The 22,164-nt window shown below is 43.0% G+C and overlaps 1 protein-coding gene across 1 annotated transcript in view; it reads left to right on the top strand.

Moving 5' to 3' along the window:
* Positions 1 to 20,095, top strand: part of ELOVL2 (ELOVL fatty acid elongase 2) — a 185,476-nt gene extending 165,381 nt beyond the window's left edge. Inside the window, exons 5-8 of the mRNA XM_068236895.1 lie at positions 88 to 259; positions 3,651 to 3,775; positions 4,832 to 4,966; positions 18,577 to 20,095. Coding sequence (XP_068092996.1) covers positions 88 to 259; positions 3,651 to 3,775; positions 4,832 to 4,966; positions 18,577 to 18,702 — 558 coding nt within the window. The 3' untranslated portion in view covers positions 18,703 to 20,095. The remainder of the gene's footprint in view (positions 1 to 87; positions 260 to 3,650; positions 3,776 to 4,831; positions 4,967 to 18,576) is intronic.
* The last annotated feature ends 2,069 nt before the right edge of the window (positions 20,096 to 22,164 follow it).

Genomic DNA, 22,164 nt, shown 5'->3' with positions numbered 1-22,164 from the left:
ATAAACATTCTTTTACAACCTCAGATTACCTTCTTGATCCTTATGTGCTTAATGAAACAATCACTTGTTTGTCATTTTACTTCACAGGTGGCCAAAGTGCTGTGGTGGTACTACTTTTCCAAAGCAATTGAATTTATGGACACCATTTTCTTTGTTCTTCGGAAAAAGAACAGCCAAATCACTTTCCTCCATGTATATCACCATGCCACTATGTTCAACATATGGTGGTGTGTACTCAACTGGATTCCATGTGGACAAAGTAAGTTTTCAACCAGAACTACACGAATGATTTTGGTTTGACTCATCAGGCAGCTTGAGCAACTGAGAATCAGACTGCCGTAATTGATTGTATGTGACTACAGCAGCAATGTCTGTCTTTGCTTGAAGGTTGCTACACAAGAGATTACTTTGCAATCGTTACACAAGACAATAAGGTGCTGGCCATGGTGATTATTGGCCCGTAACTGCAGTTCTGCAACTCATAATTTATCAGAATCACAGCAAAGAAGGGATGTTACCCAGGGACGGATCTAGGGGGGGGGGGGGGGGGGGGGGGCGAGTGGGTCTCTTGCCCCAGGCGCAGTTTGTTGAATTCTTAAAAAGGCGCCAAAACTGGAAAGGAAAAGGTAGTTTAGGCGCCAAAACCTGACCTTTAGGCACCAAAACTGGATGGGGAATGGCAGTTTAGGCGCCAAAACCTGACCTTGCCCCAGGCGCAATTTGGTCTAGATCCGTCCCTGATGTTACCAAACGTCTAGCCCCATTCAGACACTTTTTTTCTAGATCTCTATAAGCACTCAGTTGCAGAACTTCTTATCTTTTTATCTGTATATAAACTACTTGATAATGTGAGGTTAAATAAATAAATTACTTGTAAAATACCTTATTAGGAGTTCAGACATTGCCCATTTCTTGCACTACAAACCGTCACTGCTATAGGCTGCAATCCTCTCCCAGATTCAGTCTGTGCCTTCCCTTTTTGCAGTCTGAATAGAGGGGATGAGATCATCAACTGTCACACCCAAGGAACCTGTAAACCTGAGCTCAGTGATGACATGTGATAATTGTAAGACAGGATTTTAAGCTACAAAAGCCTAATTTGACAGAAAAGGTAACATTTGAGCACTTTGATTACAAAGCTATTGCGATTATATTTTTATCTGTGCCTGGAGATGGGCTTTTGATGTTGTGCTTACGGCATATACCTGAAAACATTGTCCTGATTACATTAAAAGAACTAAAAGAAACAATGCTATTTTATGCAATTATCGATATGCTCATCCATTATACGTGATATTAGTTTCTTTGCTTTCCCCCAAGGGGGATTTAATGTTATGTACTACAAATGTTATCATTGTAATATTATTTTGTGATTAATAAACACCCTTGAAATGAAAAGAACTAAAAGAGAAAATTTGCTTCATGCAAGTAAACAATCAGCCTGCACCTTATCACACTTTCAGTTACCAATTTATCATTTGAGATGTCCATGCAAAACTCAGCCTACAGGATTATAATGGATAAAACACTCCCACATCTCCTGGTTACCAGAAATGGGGAGCCCCTTATCCTTAACATTGACCAAAGCTTCTTTGCAAGAGGTAGCCTAAAATCCTGTCTCCATTAGTTGAAGTTTTCCTCCCAATGTCAAATCCCAGCCCTTATACCATGTATGAACTGAATCTCAACTGCAGCTATTTGGTGCTGAAATGACTGTGGCCTAAATTATACATACACCTGCATGTTCTCTCTGAAATATTTGAAAAAATGGGTAGAGAAACCAAAAGCCCAATATAGTGCAGTAATTATGTATTACTGTATGGTTAGAAGAGTTTGAATAAGAGTTATAATCAGAAAGGTGAGTTACCTCAAAGGTAACTATTGTGTAGGCAGGTAGGAAGAACAAACCCGACCCCACTTGGTTTAAGAAGTCACTTTCTGTAAAATTCAGAAAAAGGAGAAACACCCCTCCACCAAGGGTAGACAACAAAAAGCAAAGAAACCTAGGTAAAAAGAGGTGCCAAAATCCAGTTAAAAAGGAGGTAGCCATGCTCTTACCTCCGGGTATACGACACAGGTAGTCAAATTTCTAAAACACCTTTAACTTAGTTATAAAACACGCCAAATGCTTTAGCGTGCAATGTCTAATTTAAAGTGAATGGGAACCGCATTAAAAAAAAATGAGCTAGATACTTACCCAAGGAGAGGGAAGGCTCTGGGTCCTATAGAGCCTTCCGGCTCCTCTCCTGGTCCCGTCGTTCCGGTGCTGGCTCGCCCGGTAGCAGCATTTGACTAAAATACTGCTGTACCCGGCCGAAGGAGGCTTCAGAAGTCTTCAGGAAGCCCAAGTGCTCCTGAAGAAGGGCGGCCCTGTACTGCGCCTGCACAAGCACGCTCTCTTGCAGGCTCACGTCTGTGCAGTATGGAGCCGCACGTCTTCGGGAGGATACGGCTCCCAAAGACTTCCAAATATCCTTTCCACTGAGGATTGAAACGGGGGGGGGGAATGGAGCCAGCACAGGATAGAGAGCACCGAGAGAAGAGATGGAAGGCTCTATGCAAACCAGAGCCTTCCCTCTCCTTAAGTATTTGCTTCATTTTTTTTTTAAATGCGGTTCCCATTTACTTTAAAGCTTTTTAGAAATGTTACTGCTTGTGTCCTATATTCTGAGGCAAGTCCACGGCGGTCTTCTTTTTAACCGGATTTTAGTGTATTTTATCCTGTTGGTGCCTCTGTTTTAGGCCTCTTGCACACTGCATGCATTTCCGATTCAGATGCCGCTTTTTAATCGTTTTTTACCTCCGATTCTGATTTCTAATCTTTACAGCATGCTGTGCTTTTGATCAGTTTTTCTGTTGAATGTATTCAGGGAAAATCAGAATTGAAAATCTGAATCGGAAACAGAATCTGAATCGGAATCAGAATACGGATTTGCAGTGTGCAGGGAGCCTTAACCACCCTGGCGTTCTATTAAGATCGCCAGGGCGGCTGCGGGAGGGTTTTTTTTTAATTAAAAAAAAAACTATTTCATGCAGCCAACTGAAAGTTGGCTGCATGAAAGCCCACTAGAGGGCGCTCCGGAGGCGTTCTTCCGATCGCCTCCGGCAAGCATAAGTAACAAGGAAGGCTGCAATGAGCAGCCTTCCTTGTTTGGCTTTCCTCGTCTGCCGCCTCCGATCCAGCCCTTAGCGCTGGCCGAAACTATTTGTTCCGGCTGCGCAGGGCTCAGGCGGCTGGGGGGACCCTCTTTCGCCGCTGCTCGTGGCGGCGATCAGGCAGCACACGCGGCTGGCAAAGTGCCGGCTGCGTGTGCTGCTTTTTATTTCATCCGAATCGGCCCAGCAGGGCCTGAGCGGCACCCTCTGGCGGTAATGGACGAGCTGAGCTCGTCCATACCGCTAAGGTGGTTAAGGGGGCTTTTAGGACCATTGTAGCCCCTTACACACTCCAATGAGTTCTGGCTCACCATGAGCTTGCTGGTTAGTCTGTACCTCTGAAATAATAATACCTGTGAATGTTTAAGTAGTTCTGAAGAAATAAAAAGGGCATAGTAATGTTTTACACAAAATATGAAATATATATTGTGTATGGGTCCAGTTTTGGTTTTTGTTATAATGTCTTTCTCTATTTCATTGTTCTGCTAAAACAGGCTTTTTCGGACCTACACTGAACAGCTTCATTCACGTTCTTATGTATTCATATTACGGCCTGTCAGTTATTCCATCCATGCACAAATACCTCTGGTGGAAAAAGTATCTCACTCAGGCACAGCTGGTAAGTCCTCCACTTCCAGTCACATTACATCTAGGAAATGCTTCCAGTGCAGCCTTCTGGCTTTGTGAAGCTGCCCTCCCTACAATCAGCACAAATACAAATTCCATCCTGTTTGGTTAGTGCTACCTTTGTGCCCATTAGTACAGCAAAAATAAATATTTGTGAAAAATAAGTGCTATTATCTTTAAAACGAAAGCAGCACAGACAATAAATCACCCTGTACAAAAAGCCTAAGGACATGAAGCTGGTGTGGTAGAGTAGTGCTGTTTGTGCTCATTTGTGCTGCAAAAATCATCATTCTATCTTTTATAATTTGAGATATTTAACAAACAACACAGAACATTTATATCGCGCTTTTCTCCTGGCGGACTCAAAGCGCCAGAGCTGCAGCCACTAGGACGCGCTATATAGGCAGTAGCAGTGTTAGGTAGACTTGCCCAAGGTCTCCTACTGAATATGTGCTAGCTTACTGAACAGGCAGAGCCGAGATTCAAACCCTGGTCTCCTGTGTCAGAGGCAGAGCCCTTAACAATTACACCATCCAGCCACCACTACACTATCCAGCCATTTAAGTATTTATAAAAAGTGCAGTGAGTGCCCCTACAACAGTGCAAAGGCTGAGAGAACTTTTGATCCTTTTGCAGCACAAGTGGGCACAAACATAGCACTAACCAAAACATAATATATTTATTTGTGCTGATTGTAAGGGGGCATAATCACAGAGCTCCGCCTTCTGCATTTCTCTTCAGAACAGTTGGGCACATTTATTTATGCACTTTAATATCTGTAGGTCAGCTTTAGGCTAGATCATGAATACTCAAACACATAAAAATGGAAAGATTATATAAGATATAGGAATCTAGAGCGCCCCTTAGGAATGGACTACAATGGAAAGCAGTAGTATAGTTCTCCAAAATGTCTCTAAGCCTTGCTCAGCGAAGGATACATGTACATAATTTATACATTATGCATAAACCTCAGTAATGAATGATTAATAATGCTACTGGTATATATTACAGAGCTCTTACAATAACACTGATTACTTCTGTTTTTCAGATCCAGTTCCTGCTCACCATCACACACACTCTAAGTGCAGTGGTTAAACCCTGTGGGTTTCCTTTTGGCTGTCTAATATTCCAGTCCTCATATATGTTTACATTGGTCCTCTTATTTGTAAACTTTTATGTAAAGGTAAGTAAGACCTGGGACTTGGCCAGCACCATGAGAACCTAGAGCAGATATTATCAGGGATCTCCAAGCTTCATCGAAAAATTAACTCTTTCTTTCACTTAAAGGATCACCATCATGAAAACTGAAATATTCAAAATGCATATGTATAAAATGTACAATTGTTCCAGAGTAAAATGCACTATATTTTTTTTCTCCAACGTTGTCAGCTACAGCAGGTTGTAAAAATCTGAAATATCTGACAGGTTTTGGACTAGTCCATCTCCTTGTGGAGGATACTTAGGGTTCAAAAGAGCTTCTGAATTGCTCAGTCCAACTGCCAAAATAGTGTGTAAGCGAGTAAGGAGGTTGGGCCAGCATCTTTGTATCAATCCTAGCCATAGAACGCTTTTGTAATACAATAGGGAAATACTAAGAATACCCTATGGGGAGATGGACCAGTCTAAAGCCTGTCATATCTGTGAGTTACTGCCTTCTGTAAGCAACAGCAACACAGGAAAAAAAGTAATTTATACTGCATTTTACTCTGGAAGAAATGTACTTCTTATAAGCATGTATTTACATAGATTTTAAAATTTTTCACAATAGTGGTCCTTCAACTGCCAATTTCAATGCGGATAATGTGGGTTCCCAGTAACAGGCATATCACTAAGCCAGATGCTATTAGGTAAATCACAGCAGTTTCATTAATTAGGCAAAAGGTGCTTATTAATGATACAAGCTTTATTGTACAATTTTAACACTTATGTAATATCAGGGACTACCTATAGTATCCATTGAAAGTATATTTACTCACAGTGCCGTGTCTGGGCACAGCCATTTCAGGCGTTCGCCTGTAGCGACAGCAAGAATAAAAGCGTTCTCTTGGCCCATAAATGCTCCTCCGGTAGTATTGCCATGGGACTCATAACAGACATTGAACAGTTGCTGACTGCTTTCTCCACCCCCTAAGGCCCGTGATTGGATAACGCGGCTGACTAAGCAGGAGAAAGAGATTAGGTAGGGATGGTCGGAAATGGCAATTTCCGATTCCGCGGTAAATCCGCATTCCGCCATTGCCAATTACCGATTCCGCTACCAATTTCCACATTCCAATGCGGAATTTCCGCCGGAAATTCCACCCGACTTAGACATCGATTTTCTCAAAAACTATAAGGTCTTTTTGAAAACTTTTTTTGAATCTTGTTCAAAAGATTCTGTTTAATAAACTCTAAAAAATTTGGTGTTTCTAGGACTTACTGGGGCTTTGCTATTAACCACTAAAGTCGGCGGATTTTTACTGTAATCTAAAATGCAGAAAATAGGCAGATGCAGATTTTCTGCATTTTACATTACAGTAAAAATCCGCCGACTTTAGTCATTAATAGCAAAGCCCCCGTAAGTCCTAGATGCACCAAATTTTCAGGGTTTATTAAACTGAATCATGTGAACAAGATGCAAAAAAAAAAGTTTTCAAAAAGACCTTATAATTTTTGAGAAAATCGATGTCTAAGTCAGGCGGAATTTCTGCGATTTCCGGCAGAAATCCGCCTACCGCACTTGCATTACCGATTTCCGTATTCCGATTCGGAAATGCAATTTCCGATTGGAATTTCGGAAGTTGCATTTCCGCGGAATCCGAATGAGCATCCCTAATTAGGTACCAGAAGGAGGATTACTGTCATGCACCAGACTGTAAAATGGTTAAGGTTATGTCATAAAGAAAGAATGATCGCTCTTTCTACAAGAATGTTTTTTCCCCTGGACCTATGTCCTTACAACATTGATTTAACTCTCTAGTAAAGGAGAAAAGAATAGTAATATACTGTAAATTATCTCAAAATAATGTTCTCAATAACCCCCAAAATACAAATGTTACTCATCATGGTAAATTTACAAAAAAATATACATATAAGGTTAAAGATGGGTGTGCATCAAAACACTCCCTCTAAACCTGCAGCTGCTCCACACTGTCAACCTAATTTTAAACCAGAAACCCTATGATGATAGTATAAATGACTGGCCAGTCTAATAATCAAAGTGATTGCGAGTATAAACTTAGTTCAATGAGCAACTTCATAAATGTCTATACCTGGTGATAGAGCAAAGTGGTTATGCAGAAGTCCCATGCATCTCGAGTGTAAACAAAATGGTTTGCCCACCTAATGGTTCCCAAGGGCTTTGTTTTTACCACAATCACTTAACATGCAAATATGAGCTCCTGGAGCATCCACCAGGGTTACACCTCGTTTCACTGTGCAGAAGATACAATATCATAGAGGAAGTAATGGACATAAAGTCCTTCAGGGAGTTTCCTGTTTGCAGTCTTCTAAACAAGATACTGTAACATTCACTAGTTATATGCAGCATGTATCTCAGATATCACTGCATCTTGGTGACACGCACAAAGTTCCATTGGATCAGTGGTGTCACTTCTAATTTCAATAGATCACATGAATGTCAAGGAAAGTTCCACATAAGCTGTGTTCCATTAATATAGTTCTTATCAGCATCAATGAAATGCCATATTGATTGCAACAATAGGTGTGTAACAGTTCAGAGTTACTCATCTGATCCAAGGTATGCGGAGTCCAGAATGCAGGAGCAACAAAGGACAGCGTGGAAATGGTGCAGGCAGAGGCAGGTCTGTTCCAACCAGTTTCACCAGGAAGAGACCGGCTTTATCAGGACTGGAAAAGTGTTCCCTGTCACGATGATCGCTGGCCTACAATGGTGCCGGGTGGCTAGTGCATGCTGCCCACATCACACCTACATAATCCACCCCTTGACTTGGTTAAGGTTATGGGTCATGTTAAAGTTAGGGATGTTATGTTGCAGTAGTATGAAAGGGGTTAGTGGCAGTTTTAGGGCATTCAAGGGGGTGACATTAATGCTGATGTAAGTAAAGAAAGTTAGGGATAGGTCCAGAGACATAGGGTAGCCCCAAAAGCAAAATATTCCTCATCTACTGTAGAACACAACTTGCATATAAATTAGGTAACCGGTTTACTGGTGTTCTCTCCATACGCTCTGCTTGATTTACCAGCTTACATTACTATGTTTAGAGATGTATATAGATTTTGATATGCACACTATATCCCAGTTCCAAGCACAGAGGTTTATCTAGTCCTGTGTACACACTCTGTGGTAGGGCTTGTTTTTAGCAGTGTATAAACTGTTTGATTAGATAGCGTCAAATAAATCAGTTTTCAAGTGTCTAATCAGAGGCTTTTTCACTAGCCACTTATTGAAAAAGCTGGAAGGTTTTGCTTGAATTAAACATTCACATTTTCATAAAATAACAGCAGGTAACTGAGCAGAAACATGGATGCAAACAAAAGAAAAATACTTGTTTATTCTACACCCAGCTGGTAATTGATAAATAAGCAGACGAGCTGTGAGGTGCGGGCTTCATAACGACCCAATCGCAGAATCAGCTGCACCTGCTGCATTAAAAATCTCATCACCAACTGTAATGTTGCAGAACTGTATTTTACATATTGTGATTTCCCACAACACTGAGCATCCATTAAATCTACTGCTTGTTACTATAAAGGCAAGCTATCCTAGAGAGCTTACTAGATGCTCTGTAAATGGGTACAGTCAAAAAATAGGCCTGGGAAAAATGGCGCAGTGATGTCGGTATCAGTTTTTTTTTAATAACGTTATTTTACTCTATTTAAAGGGAACCTAAACTGAGGAGGACATGGATTTTTCCTTTTAAAGTAATACCAGTTGCCTGACTCTCCTGCTGATCCTGTGTCTAATACTTTTAGCCACAGCCCCGGCTGCAAGCATGCAGATCAGGTGCTCTGACTGAAGTCAGACTGTATTAGCTGCATGCTTGTTTCAGGTCTGTGATTCAGCCACTACTACAGCTAAAGAGATCAGCAGGATGTCAGGCAACTGGTGTTGTTTAACAGGAAACATCCATATCCCTCAGTTTAGGTTCCTTTAACGTTGATTTACTCTATTTCAAAATATCGTTAAACGAAGTCAGAGGAAATAAAATAAAAAAAACCAACTTACCTGGGGCTTCCGCCAGCCCCTGGCAGCCGATCTGTCCCTCGCCGCAGCTCCGATGTCCCTGGGATCCCATCAGTCGGTGATGCCGACCTCACCAGGTCAGCATCTTCTGCACAAGCGTGGCCTGGAGTGTTTTGGGCAGGTGCAGAAGTACTGCTCCAGGCCACATCTTATTGAGGACAATGCAGAGTATCGCTGAGTTGGATGCCCGATGGGGGGAGTATTAACTGATTGGTTAGGTAAGTATCCAACCTGATACTATATAGGTTTGTATTTGAGTAGCTGATTGTATACTATAGAGTTTTGGTAGAGTAGATGATTAGCTACAAAAGGGAAAGGTTAGATTTAAGCATTGTGTGGGTCTCATTTTAGACATTTCTAATTTTAATTGGGAACGCCTGTGTACCCAGCCAGTGCAGTGCCTGCTATGCACTCAGTAAAGCAAGACATGCATGCACAATCCAGCCACCTTCAGGCATGTCCTTTGGATAATGCATACATGCCTACATTGGAAGAGGCAGTGTGAGGCAGATTTGACACCAACATATACTAGGGGCAGGGCTGAGGGACTGAACTTCTGTGACAAAGAACACAGAGGGCACTAGTGAAAATTTGCATAGGGCATGCATGGTATAATATACAGCAATGAGTAATGCTAAAGGGAAGAACCACCCCTTGTACTGTTACAATCTAAAGAGGAGTGGGGTGAGGATACTGGTTAAGACCTCACTGGACGAAGCAGCATGTCTTGACTGTGCACAGCTCTGAAGGGGAAGAGGTATAGTTTAAGATTTCGGGGAGCATGGCAGGGACACTCAGAAAAATGCTTGAATTCAAGGGTGAGAGAAAGTGATGAAAATGGCAGGTAGGAGAATTTCATGTGATGAACAAAGGTTGTGGGTATTTCAAATTTAGTAAAGAAATTCTCCAGCAACATCTGATGGGTGCTAAATGCCTTCTAAAAGCATTGATTTAGCATTAGTATTACTACCTTGGCCTGGTCATTACAATAAGCTGGGTTTGGAGAACTGGAGGGACCCTGAAAAGTACACCATGGGCTTAAATCCCTAGCCCCCCCCCCTTCCCAGTTGCATTGCTGCCATGCAGTTGTGTTTTGTTTTTGGGCTTGCAGAAGCAACGTGTAGCCAGTGGAATTAGAGCAGATCCACCTGATCTGTATATGCATTCTGAGCTTTAGACACATAACTATTAAAAAAGACAACTGTCATGAACACTAAAAGTAAAATATGACTTGTATCGGTTTTCTTTAGTAAAAACGTGCTAGCTTCAGATGAGTAGGTGAACTGGGCATCAGTGCCAGAACTGAGCACATACCATTTAAGCCAGGCATGTATAATTTAAGAATTCACAAGCCCTGACCATCATTCCTGACCAGTGCTGGATATCTAAAGCGGACTTCTGACATCGTTGGCAGGCTCCTCCATGATTTGCTAGGGTGGATTGGCTTGCTGAAAGTTCCTGCAGTATATAGTACTACTCGTATAAATAAAGCAGTACAAGCTGATTGGCCCTGGAGCTGAACAGCGAGTAGGTCATTCCAAAAGTGCTGCCCAAAAAACAGGCACTCACTTCAGAGGACAAATTTGAGGTTCAGCATCCGTGAATAAAGATGGCAGCCTCCATATCATTTCCACTGACCATGTGGCTGCTCCTTTTGGTCAAGTGATTATAATGCTGGTGGGGTTGGTGTAGTTTATATATTGAATGGCAAAGATTTTGTTTAAGGTTTACCAATAGCGGATTATAGATGCATGGTGATGAGAATCTGGTCATCCTCCCATTCTTATCCATACATTCACTGGGCCATTTAGCTATTCATATATCTGTATCAGGCATGGCCTTAGCTGTAATAAGGGAGGAATATAAGAGGGATATAAGCCCGTCCATACCCTGGGTCTTTAATATACCGATTGTTGCATATTGCGACAGAATAATAGGTAATGATCCAATTTGCGTCTGCAAACAATGTGTCAACTGTAGGTAAAGGAAAAATTGGAGAGGTAAACCAAAAGTGGTGCAAAGTGAGTCAAAGGAGACTAAGGATCCTTCACTAATTAAATGAGACAAGGGGGGCGTGGCTAGCCATGGAGCTGTGAGGACGCAGACTTCTCCAGCTCTCCTGACACCGCCGAAAACTGTAGCAATCCTGCTGTCTAAGTGCGCACCTCCTGATCTCCCGTGGTCCCTACGACTAAGGGGAACACCGGGGCCTCACAAGATGGGGAAATCGGACACCCAGAGACCTGACGGACCGGCGGAGCGGCTGGCGAGATTCGCCCACGGAGCTTCTCAAAATGGCGGCCATGCGGCTGAGAGGAACAGCGGAGGAGCAGCCGGAGGCACACAAACCTGCAGGCAGCGGCAGCATGCAGACACGGAGGGAACATCTCCCGGTAAGGCGCACGATACACCTGCCACAAGCCCAGCGTCCCCAAGAGCACTGAGCGGTAACCTCAGCCCGGCTCATGCGCCTACCACAGGCCCCGGCTCTCACCTACAGTTGCAGGCCGCGGCCGTCTCCCCGGAAAAGGCAAAGGCCTCGAACACTCCTCTCCCCTCCCGAGGGAAACCCCAGAAAGGGAAGCACAGTCCTGAGGGCGAGCTAACTGTAGCTCAAATACATCATGCTGACTCCGGGGATCCCCTCATAACAGGAGAATCGCAGCATACCATCTCTCCTTCCCCTGTGACAGAGAAGGGACAGAACGGAAACATCTCTGTTTCTCCGGAATCCGTCTCTCCATGTAAAAACCCTGTTATAGCAGAAGAACCAACAAGGGCAGAGATCATGGCAGCGATAGTAGCCCTACAGCTATCGGTGACCAGCAGGCTAGACTCCATACAAGCCGATCTATCCTTTGTCAAACATGATCTTTCTAAGGTCAAAGACCGCACAACTGCAGTTGAACGCAGAGTCTCCGACCTAGAAGATACAGTAGCCCCGCTACAACAACGTATGCAAGGGGTGTCCTCTACTTCGCAAGACAACTCTGCAAAATTAGACGACCTTGAAAACAGGGCACGCAGATGTAATCTAAGGCTAGTTGGGGTCCCAGAAAAAGCAGAGGGCTCTAGTCCAGAATCCTTTTTTGAAAATTGGTTTAGAGAATCGCTCCCTGACCTTCGGCCTTCCCAGGTATTCATCATCGAGCGGGCTCACAGAGTTCCCGGCGGCTCCCCTAAACCTGGGGCCTCACCACGCCCGATAGTCATGAAATTCCTCAATTACAGGGACAAGTTTGAAATCCTGAGAGCTGCTAGAAACCAGCCAGATCTACTTATTGAAGGGACCAAAGTTTCTATCTATCAGGACTTTTCCCTGGAAGTACAAAAAAAGAGAGCCACATTTATCCACGTTAAGAAACGGCTGCGCGATCAGCAGTTACAGTACAGTATGCTATTTCCAGCTAAACTGAAAGTTCTGCACAACGGCAAAGCTCATTTCTTTTTTGCTCCAACAGAGGTATCACAATGGATGGACGCTCAGGGTTTTGGTAACTGATTGGATAAGTTAATATTTTGTTCTGTTCATGCTAAAAGCTTAGGAACCATGCTTGTTCACTCTTCTGTTTACCACTATGGAACGTAACCCCTACAGCGGCATTCTTACCACCCAATGACATGGAGCGGCTTGCTTCTCTGTTTAGCTTTTATATGCCACAGCAGGTGTAACATCCAGTACATGCCTGCACCTATCTGACAGATGCTTTGTAATCATTAGATGACACCTGAAATGTACATGTTTATAGTTTTGCATGGGGGCCCTTTGTCTTTGTTATTAATACTGTAATCTCTGGTTAAAGTAAAAGGTTTATAGTATTTCTAACATGGACCATACCTCCCCTGTAGGGTATATAATATGTTGCATAAGGCTGCGCAATGTACCTAAGCAGTACACTGTAATCAACAATAACACAATTAAGTTTGTATGTTTCTAAGCACTTTTTCAAATCCTACTGCACGCGGGTCAGGAGGGCTGGCCACAATTCTTACCCGTGTTCAGTAAGTTCGGGGAATGATACTTCCTGGTGTTTGGGTCAGGGAGTGGGGTGGGTTAGGGGTTAAGCGGGTTGTTGGTTGGGGTACAAAAGGAAAGGGTTCAGGATCCACACTTTGTAACACACTTAGATATAATGGTATGGTCGCTCAAGTAGCCACTGGTGCCTCCACAATTTGTTTTCACCCAGACTATGGCTAATTTACGTATAATTTCCTGGAATGTCAGGGGTCTCAACAATAATATAAAACGCAGACTAGTATTCGATCACCTGAAAAAATTAAGTCCCCATATTATTTGTCTACAAGAGACACATCTCACAGGAGGGAAAGTACTAACTCTTAAAAAGCCGTGGATGTCCAGCTACCATGTGTCTCACTTCTCCACCTTCTCCAGAGGCACAGCAATATTAATTTCCAAGTCTTTCCCGGGTACGGTTCAGGGTGTCCAGGTGGACAGGAACGGCTGTTTCACAATAGTTACCATTAACCTTGAAGGCAAAATTTATACTCTGGTGTCGTTATATGTTCCCCCACCTTTCAATGTAGCTGTTCTTGACCATTTGGCCACTAAACTCCGCAGCTGCATGGACAACCCTGTCCTCATAATCGGGGACTTTAATGCGGTCCTTGACCCGGTCAGGGACAAACTTAGCAAAAGCTCACGGGCCTTTCCACATTTTACAGATTGGGTATCCAGATATGCCCTTACGGACGTCTGGCGTTGGAGATACCCAGATGGCAGAGCTTACTCCTGCTACTCAGATCAACATAAATCCATGTCACGCATAGATATGTGCCTGGGGACCCAGGATATTCTTCCTCTGATCGAAGAAATTAGATACTTACCTCACGGCATATCTGACCACTCTCCCCTGGTATGCGAGCTTCGCTGCCTTAACACCCAACGTAATGGTTGCTGGAGAATGGGCGCGTGGTGGCTGGAAGACCAAACAGTTCTAAACCCCTGCGTAGAAGCCATGGGCAACTTCTGGGCAGAAAACCTAAACACAGCAGAATTTGGGATATGCTGGGATGCAGGCAAAGCGGTACTACGGGGCGCCTTCAGAGCATCCCTTTCAATTATCAGACAGAATAACCTGGCTACTAATCATATGACAGAATCCAAATTAATGGAGGCCAAACAGCGACTACTGGTGGCACATGACGAACAATCATATAGGGATTGGGCCGCAGCTCGTAGGCTCCATGAACTGGCACTTCTGAGGCGCACAAGGCGTAGGGAAATCATCTCGAAACAACATTCATTTGAATTCGGTAATAAATGCAGCAAGACCCTGGCATATATGTTGAGGACGTCCGAGGGATCTGTTGCTATACCCAGAATCCTATCCGGCACCGGTGCAGTATGCACGTCCTCGGTAGATATGGCAGGAGCATTCTATGATTTTTATAGTGATTTATACACCAGCAGGTTTGACGGTGATCTAACATCTATTGAGGAATTTCTGATTGCTGTTGAGCTCCCGAAACTAACGCAAGAAGCAGCGTTGGCTCTGGATGCGCCTATCTCGGAGGAAGAAATACTCACGGCCATAACAGGCCTTAAGAAGGGTAAAACACCCGGTCCTGACGGTATTCCGTCCGAATGGTACCTTAAAAGCAGAGCGGTGTCGGTTCCTAAACTGGCAGCACTCTACGCACATTCCTTGGAGAGGGGCGCATTTCCACCAACTATGTATGAAACATTAATCATTCTTCTCCCTAAGCCAAACAAAAATCTAGAACTTTGCGAATAATATCGGCCTATTTCATTAATTAATGCAGATGCTAAGATCCTAGCTAAAGTCTTGGCAAATAGACTGATCCAATTTATCCCTTCACTTGTACATGAGGACCAAACGGGCTTCATCCCGGGCAGATCTACTAAATCAAACATTAGAAGGTTGTTTTCCAACATCCAATACCCCCACAAGAACACAGGCTCCAGAGTAATCCTATCCCTAGACACACATAAGGCCTTCGATTCAGTGGAGTGGCCTTACATGCAAGAGGTCTTAGCAAAACTAGGATTTGGGGTAAACTTCAGAAAATGGTTCAACGTCCTCTACGCAGACCCTAGTGCAAAAATTAGAGTCAACTCACACATCTCTGAACCCTTTAAAATCAGGAGGGGCACGCGGCAGGGGTGTCCTCTTTCCCCCCTGCTGTTTGCCCTAGCCATGGAGCCCCTAGCGGAACACATCCGGTCATCCACTGCACTGTCTGGCCTCAAAGTAAATAGTATGGAGGAACGTATTTCTTTATACGCGGATGATGTCTTACTGTATTTGGCAGATCCAGGCCTCTCCTTGGTAGAGGTCTTCCGCATCTATAACATGTTCGGTAAAATTTCCGGCCTTCGAGTAAACTGGACCAAATCTGCTTTATTCCCGTTAGACTTAAATGCTAGACAGCACATTGACCCTTCCTCAAAACTAGAGGTAGCCGAATCCTTTAAATACTTGGGAGTCACGGTAACCAGGGACATAAACAATTATAGCTCTGATAATATCATACCCCTAATGGACAGCATAGATTCCAAATTTAAGTTATGGAGCAAGCTCCCACTAAATGTAGCTGGCAGAGTAACAACTCTTAAAATGATAGTCGCCCCTAAACTATTATATGTCACTCAGATGGCCCCACTAACAATCCCTAAAAGATTTTTCAAAAATCTAGACATTAAAATTAGCAAATTTATATGGGGAGGCTCAGCACCGAGATTAGCCCTAACTACTTTAAGACTCCCAACTGCACTCGGAGGTTTAGCCTTACCAGATTTCTACTTATACTACTTAGCGGCACAGCTAACGTATATACAACGCTGGATGAGCCCTGACAGATCCGACGCCTCGCTGAATTTGGAAGCGGACATGGCCACTTCGTATGAAGCTCTAAGCAATGTAATCTATAGGGGGGTGGCCCCTCACTCAGAAGGTACACTACTTATTAAATCCTCTGCCAAAATCTACAAAGCTGCCATCAAATTATTCCAAAACGTAGAAAACACAGTTTCTCCTAGTACTCCTCTTTGGATCAACCCTAATTTGCCGGAACTTTACAATTTCAGCAATGTCCAATTTTGGTTTAAGCATGGAATTAAATACATCAATCACATCTATAATGATGGGATCCTTAAATCCTTTGTGCGCCTCAGAAACGAATGCGGTCTCCCACGGGGCTCACTCTTTCAATATTTCCAACTCAGAGACGCGGTCAGGACTCAATGGGGCACATCTGGGGTACGGATTGAACCCTCGGAGTTGGAGCTCCTCATGTTAAACAAAGACACTATCAAGCAAATCTCTAGTCTTTACTCTATCCTGTCTTCTAAAGGGGGCTTCCAAAGGTATGAGGCTGCCAAACTTAAATGGCAGTCGGATACCTACAATTTCTCGGAAACGGACTGGGGGGAATTTGAAATGTATTATATGTCATCAGTTATCAGCACGCAAGACAAACTAATACAGATTAAGTGGTTCCACCAGGCATATTACACCCCGCTCAGGCTTGCCAAGATGGGTTCTAGCACCAGCTCAGCATGTTTCAAATGTGGTCATCAGTACGCCAATTTTATTCACTGTATATGGGAATGTTCATGCATCCAGGTGTTTTGGAACTCAATTGCTTCCCTACTATCTAAGGTCCTGGGCCGACCAGTAGAGATGTCCTTTAAAGCTATGTTGCTCAGTATTATTGACAATGCTACTTGCAGCGCACACAAGAAAAAGTTCCTGCGTATAGTTTTTTTCTATGCCAGAAAGTGTATTATGTTTAAACGGAAACAGCCCAACACTCCCCAGTTGTCTGATCTTACAAAACTGGTCAATCTCAACCTCCCATTGTATAACTTAACTTACCAGACTAGGGGCCAGATAGGGAAATTCGACAAAATATGGGGGGCGTGGGTGGAGGCTAATCAGAATCAAGTTTATTGGCCAAGTGCAGGGGTTGCACCTGGAATTGTTTTTGGCACAGGCAGGGCTCGAGTCATACACAAGACAGGTAATTACAGATATACAGATATACATTTAAACAGATATACACAAGACAAGTAATACAGATATACAGATATGCATTTACCATAAACAGATATACAATTTAAAACAGTATTAGTACAGGAGGGCAGTAGCGTAGTTGGATAGCTCTAGGTTTGTTAAGGTGATGTACCCTGGGCGGGCTACTTCCCGGGTGTAAGCAATGGGGCTAGGGAGGGACCGTTGAGGAGGTCGATGGCTTGTGGAAAGAAGGTGTTCCTGTGTCTGGTGGTCCTGGTGGGTAAGGACCTGTAGCGGCGGCCCAAGGGGAGGAGACTGAAATAGCGGTTACCAGGGTGGGTGGGGTCACTTGCTATCCTAGCGGCCCTTGAGCGTAGTCTGGACGAGTAGAGAGTGTTGAGTGGTGGGAGGGGAGTACCGATGATCCTTTCGGCAGACTTTATGACTCTTTGTAGCCTGTACCTGTCGTTCACAGAGGCCCCTGCATACCACACGATGATGGAAGAGCCAATTATTGATTCAATGGCAGCAGTGTAGAAGCAGGTCATAATGTCTTGCGACATTCCAAACTTTTTCAGCTGTCGTAGGAAAAACAGCCGTTGTTGCGCTTTCTTCTGTACCATTGTGGCGTTTGCCTCCCACCTTAGATTGCTGGATATGGTGGTGCCTAGGAAACGTGCGTGCGGGACCGTGGCCACCTCCGTGCCTTCAATGAGGACCGGGGGGAGTTCGGGACGGCATTTTCTGAAATCAATGATCAGTTCTGCGGTTTTGGCTGTGTTCAGTACAAGCTTGTTTGCCTTGCACCAGTTGCAGATATCCGCAATCTGTTGGCGATAGGCTCGTTCGTCGCTTCCTTCTATGAGACCAAGGATGGTGGTATCATCCGCGAACTTGATGACCTGGACCGAGCTGTCCGTTGAGATGCAGAAGTTTGTGTACAGCGAGAACAGCATAGGGGACAGGACGCAGCCCTGGGGGGCACCCGTGTTGGTAATACCAAACCTGGACATAAACGTTAGTGTCTCGGATATATACCTGTAGAGCTTATCATATAGTGAGACTAAGTGTCAGTACACATATATAATCAACTGCTGAAATGTGACAGGGCCTATCGGACACCAGATCAGTTTTTGTTATACTGCATATTATCTATATGTAAGACCATGTCATGTACTTGCAATTTATGTGATTAACGAGTGTGGATCTATGGGGGGTGGGGGAGGGGAAGGGAAGGGATTGTTTTTATGTTTGTACTGTTTATACAAAATCTTCAATAAAAATTCTCTTTAAAAAAAAAAAAAAATTAAATGAGACAATCGCGTAATACCCTTGGACTGCCATTCCATCACCACATGAAAGGTTGCTAATACAGGATACGTATAATTACCCCAGAGGGGAGTGTAATCAAGGGTACCAATTATACCATGTATTCTCTGGTCTTCCACCCACACTTTCACTGCAAGCCTATGCAAAGTGGTACCTTTTCCTACAATTTGGGTCGATGGGCTCTCTAAGTATGCTAGGAGATTATTTTTGTTTAATGTAATGGAGATATTACAGACTTTTTTTTTTTTCTTTCTGATGCAGGCATACAAGAAGCCATCAAAGTCATCAGATCCAAATGGAACAGCGAACAGCTTAGACCTGAAGAATGGATATCATAAAGACTTAGCGAATGCAACTAATGGCTTTACCCACAAAAAACACAACTAGCTTATGAAGACTATGTTATAGAAGATGCAGCCGCTGTTTACATTTTTAGATAAACAGGCTGATAGGCTTCCTCTTAACCACTGACCAAATTAAATTTATGTTCCAAGATTTTTTTTTAATCAGTATCCCAATTATTTTGGTATGTGGATATGACAATATTAAGGCACAGGAGGTTTTCATTTTGTCTGAAATACCATCATACCAATGATCAAGACAAAGTATTTTTAACTGTAGTCCAGAAAATGCCTTATAAAATACAACTGACATTCTTTTACACGTTTTAACAATTTTTAATTTAATGTAGGCCTTTGTATGTACTAAAGTTTAAATTCTGTGAAAACAAAAGCTTCTTGTATGTTACTTTAAGGTACTACTACAGATACTGAAAGCTGGGGAGTCCTTTTTCTAATGGATTATAGCAGGGGTTCTCAAAATGGGTGCCGCGGCACCCTGGTTTGCCTCAAGCACCTCCCTGGGGACCTCTGCGTTCATCTCCATCCTTCGTGCATTACCATAAGGTAATGCAGCCGCACATTAACAATGTGGCTGCATTACCCGCCAGTTCAACTTCAACCACGGCTACGGGGATAAAGGTTGACAACAGAGGAATGTGGCTGCATTACCCGCCAGTTAACCTTTATCCCCGTAGCCGTATTTGAAGTTGGACAACTGAGAAATCGAGATGGAGCAGTGTGCCTTAGCCTGGTTAGGCAAGAAAATGTTTGTCCAGCTTATGGGGGGGGTCACTTATAATCTGAAATGGGTGCTGAGGGGATGCTGCATAATTAAAGGGGTGTTACTAACTGCAGTACCCAGTTGGGGAAATGTCTATGTACTTTACAAGATTGACTCTGCATAATGAGGGCTAACTGACTATTTGGAGGGGGTAATGCTGCCAAAGGGGGGGGGAGGAAGTGTCACTCACTATTTGGAGGGGTGGGAGGCGGGGTCGTTGACTTCTTGGAGGGATGATGCCTAATAAGCATCACTAGGCACTTGGGGGTGTGCTGCCTAATAAGGGTCACAAAGGCATTTCGGTAGTAGGTTTTGCTTAAGGGTATCTTGAAAAAATGTCAAAGCCATCAAGGGCGCCCTCACCCACAAAAGTTTGAGAACCACTGGATTATAGTCTATAATCCCCTATGGCAACTCACTAAAACTGTTACACAGTAATTTCCAAAGAAATATTTGGACAGAGAACTTTATTCTAATCTTGGTTCTGTACATTACAAGGATTTTTTTTTTTTTTAACAGTTAAAGTTTATTTTGTTTTATAAAATAGAAGAAAAGAAGTACAAAACAGTGCATTTTACAATTATGGCTGTACACTCAAGACCTAACATGCATGACAGAATCGGTACCTGTATAATTCTATTAAACAGTACAGCAACAACCTTTATTGTCAGTTTTAAGTAAATCAACAGCTCATAAAATGTAAACAACTGTAACAGCGTTTCCGTTCTGCACCGGAGGAGAGTATAGAGAAGAAAGAGGGGTGATATCACCCCAGAAGAAGAAAGAGGTCATCGCCCATCCTTAGCCCCGCACCCACCCCCGCCCCCCACACCTAACACCCCACCACTCAATCAATGATTGGTAAAAAATTGTAATTTGTTGGATCCATTATCCTGCTTTCCCAGATTCTCCATACCTTGTTAAATTTCCTCAAGGAATTTTAAATGAAAACTCGGATGCAGTTGAAGTGCAGACTTCCAGATTTAATTCAGTGGGATGAAAAAAAGTCGTCTCAAAATATTTATGGACCTCACTGTATGTGGTCAGAGAATATGCAGATTTGTTTATTTTTATCCGAATAGCTGTGAATTGTATCACTGTAGTGATGGGTCTGGTTCTCCACAGCAGCATGGGTGCCACGTCCAATTTGGAAAGGGACACCACACCAAGCGGTAACAGGCCCTAAAAGAATTTTGCCAAGGTTTGCTGGCTCACACAAAGGGTATCTGAAGGGTCATGTGGCATGAAGAGATAAACATGTGACCATATAGTATACCAATCCTACTTACTTATTTATGCAGTTGGAGCGGTAGAACTACACCAAAGTTCACCTGAAAACTAATGAGGCCTAAAAACATTTGTGTGCCTATGCAAGCACTTAAAGCAAACCTGTGAGGTTTGCAATGCACCAATTTAGGTACACATTCCTTGGGGGAAGGGAGCCTGTAGGTCCTCCAGAGGCTTCTCCTGTACACCTCTGCCCAGGCAGTTCCAGCACGGAGACCCCCATCCCCGCAAGGACGGGCTTGGCTTTTCCTGCTGATTCCCAAGTGGGTCCGCACTACTGCGCACGCACAAGCTGATGACAAGCGGTTTTGTGGACGGGGCAGCGGTGAACACGGCAGTTATGTAGAATGATGGGAGCCTCTGGATGATTCAGAGGCTTCCTTGTCGTAAGGTGATAACCCATTTGGGCCACTTTTCTTTCTTACAGGTTTCTTTTATATGATAGGAGGACAGTGATGAAAAGTTCAATAGGTAACCATTTCTCTGAATTTTCAGCAGGAATTTTAAGTGTTATGTTAAAGAGACACTGAAGCGAAAACAAAATTATGATATTATGATTTGTATGTGTAGCACAGCGAAGAAATAAAACATTAAGATCAGATACATCAGTGTAATTGTTTCCAGTACAGGAAGAGTTAAGAAACTACAGTTGTTATCTCTATGCAAAAAAGCCATTAATCTCTACGACTTTCAAAGTCGTGGAGAGGGCTGTCTTCTGACTTTTATTATCTCAACTATAAGTGAACAGTTTTCTTTTTATCTGCTAGAGGAGAGGTCATTAGTTCACAGACTGCTCTGAAAGAATCATTTTGAATGCAGAGTGTTGTGTAATCTGCACATATTAGAGAATGATGCAATGTTAGAAAACACACTATATACCTGAAAATAAAAATATGAGAATATGTTCTTTGCTGCTAATCTTCTAGTAATTGTTCATAGTACACAACCAATTCATTATATCATATTTTTTTTCACTTCAGTGTCTCTTCAAAGCACACCTTTAACGTTTAAAAAAAATATATGTTTTTCGGTTTCAAACGGTTTTATTAAAGACATCAAAATGTACAAACACTTCAAATGACTTTGCATGAAGACAGCAAAATACAATAGTGCAATAATACTGCTCAGTATCCAACAAGAAGATTTTCCAATACTTAATACATTAATGTTATATTATAATATAATAGGGAATACAGTCTGACATCACCCCATCAGGGGCAAAAGGCACTTAACTTGTAGTCCTTAATTTGGAAATCCAGCTGGACGTGTTTAAATCCAGACTGAAAACCCACCTGTTCAGTTTGGCATTTGCAGAAATATAACTTTTGTTGTGTGAATACTTCATCCTACTACCAATTACTGAATCTGAGAGAGCCTAAGTGCTTTGAGTCCTATGGAAGAAAAACGCTATAGAAATGTTATTGTATTGTATAGTATAGA

The sequence above is a fragment of the Hyperolius riggenbachi genome, chromosome 5 (assembly GCF_040937935.1).
Source record: "Hyperolius riggenbachi isolate aHypRig1 chromosome 5, aHypRig1.pri, whole genome shotgun sequence".
In the NCBI taxonomy this organism is placed as follows: Eukaryota; Metazoa; Chordata; class Amphibia; order Anura; family Hyperoliidae; genus Hyperolius; species Hyperolius riggenbachi.
The sequence above is the reverse complement of the archived record's forward strand: the minus strand, read 5'-3'. Positions and strand labels throughout refer to the sequence as shown.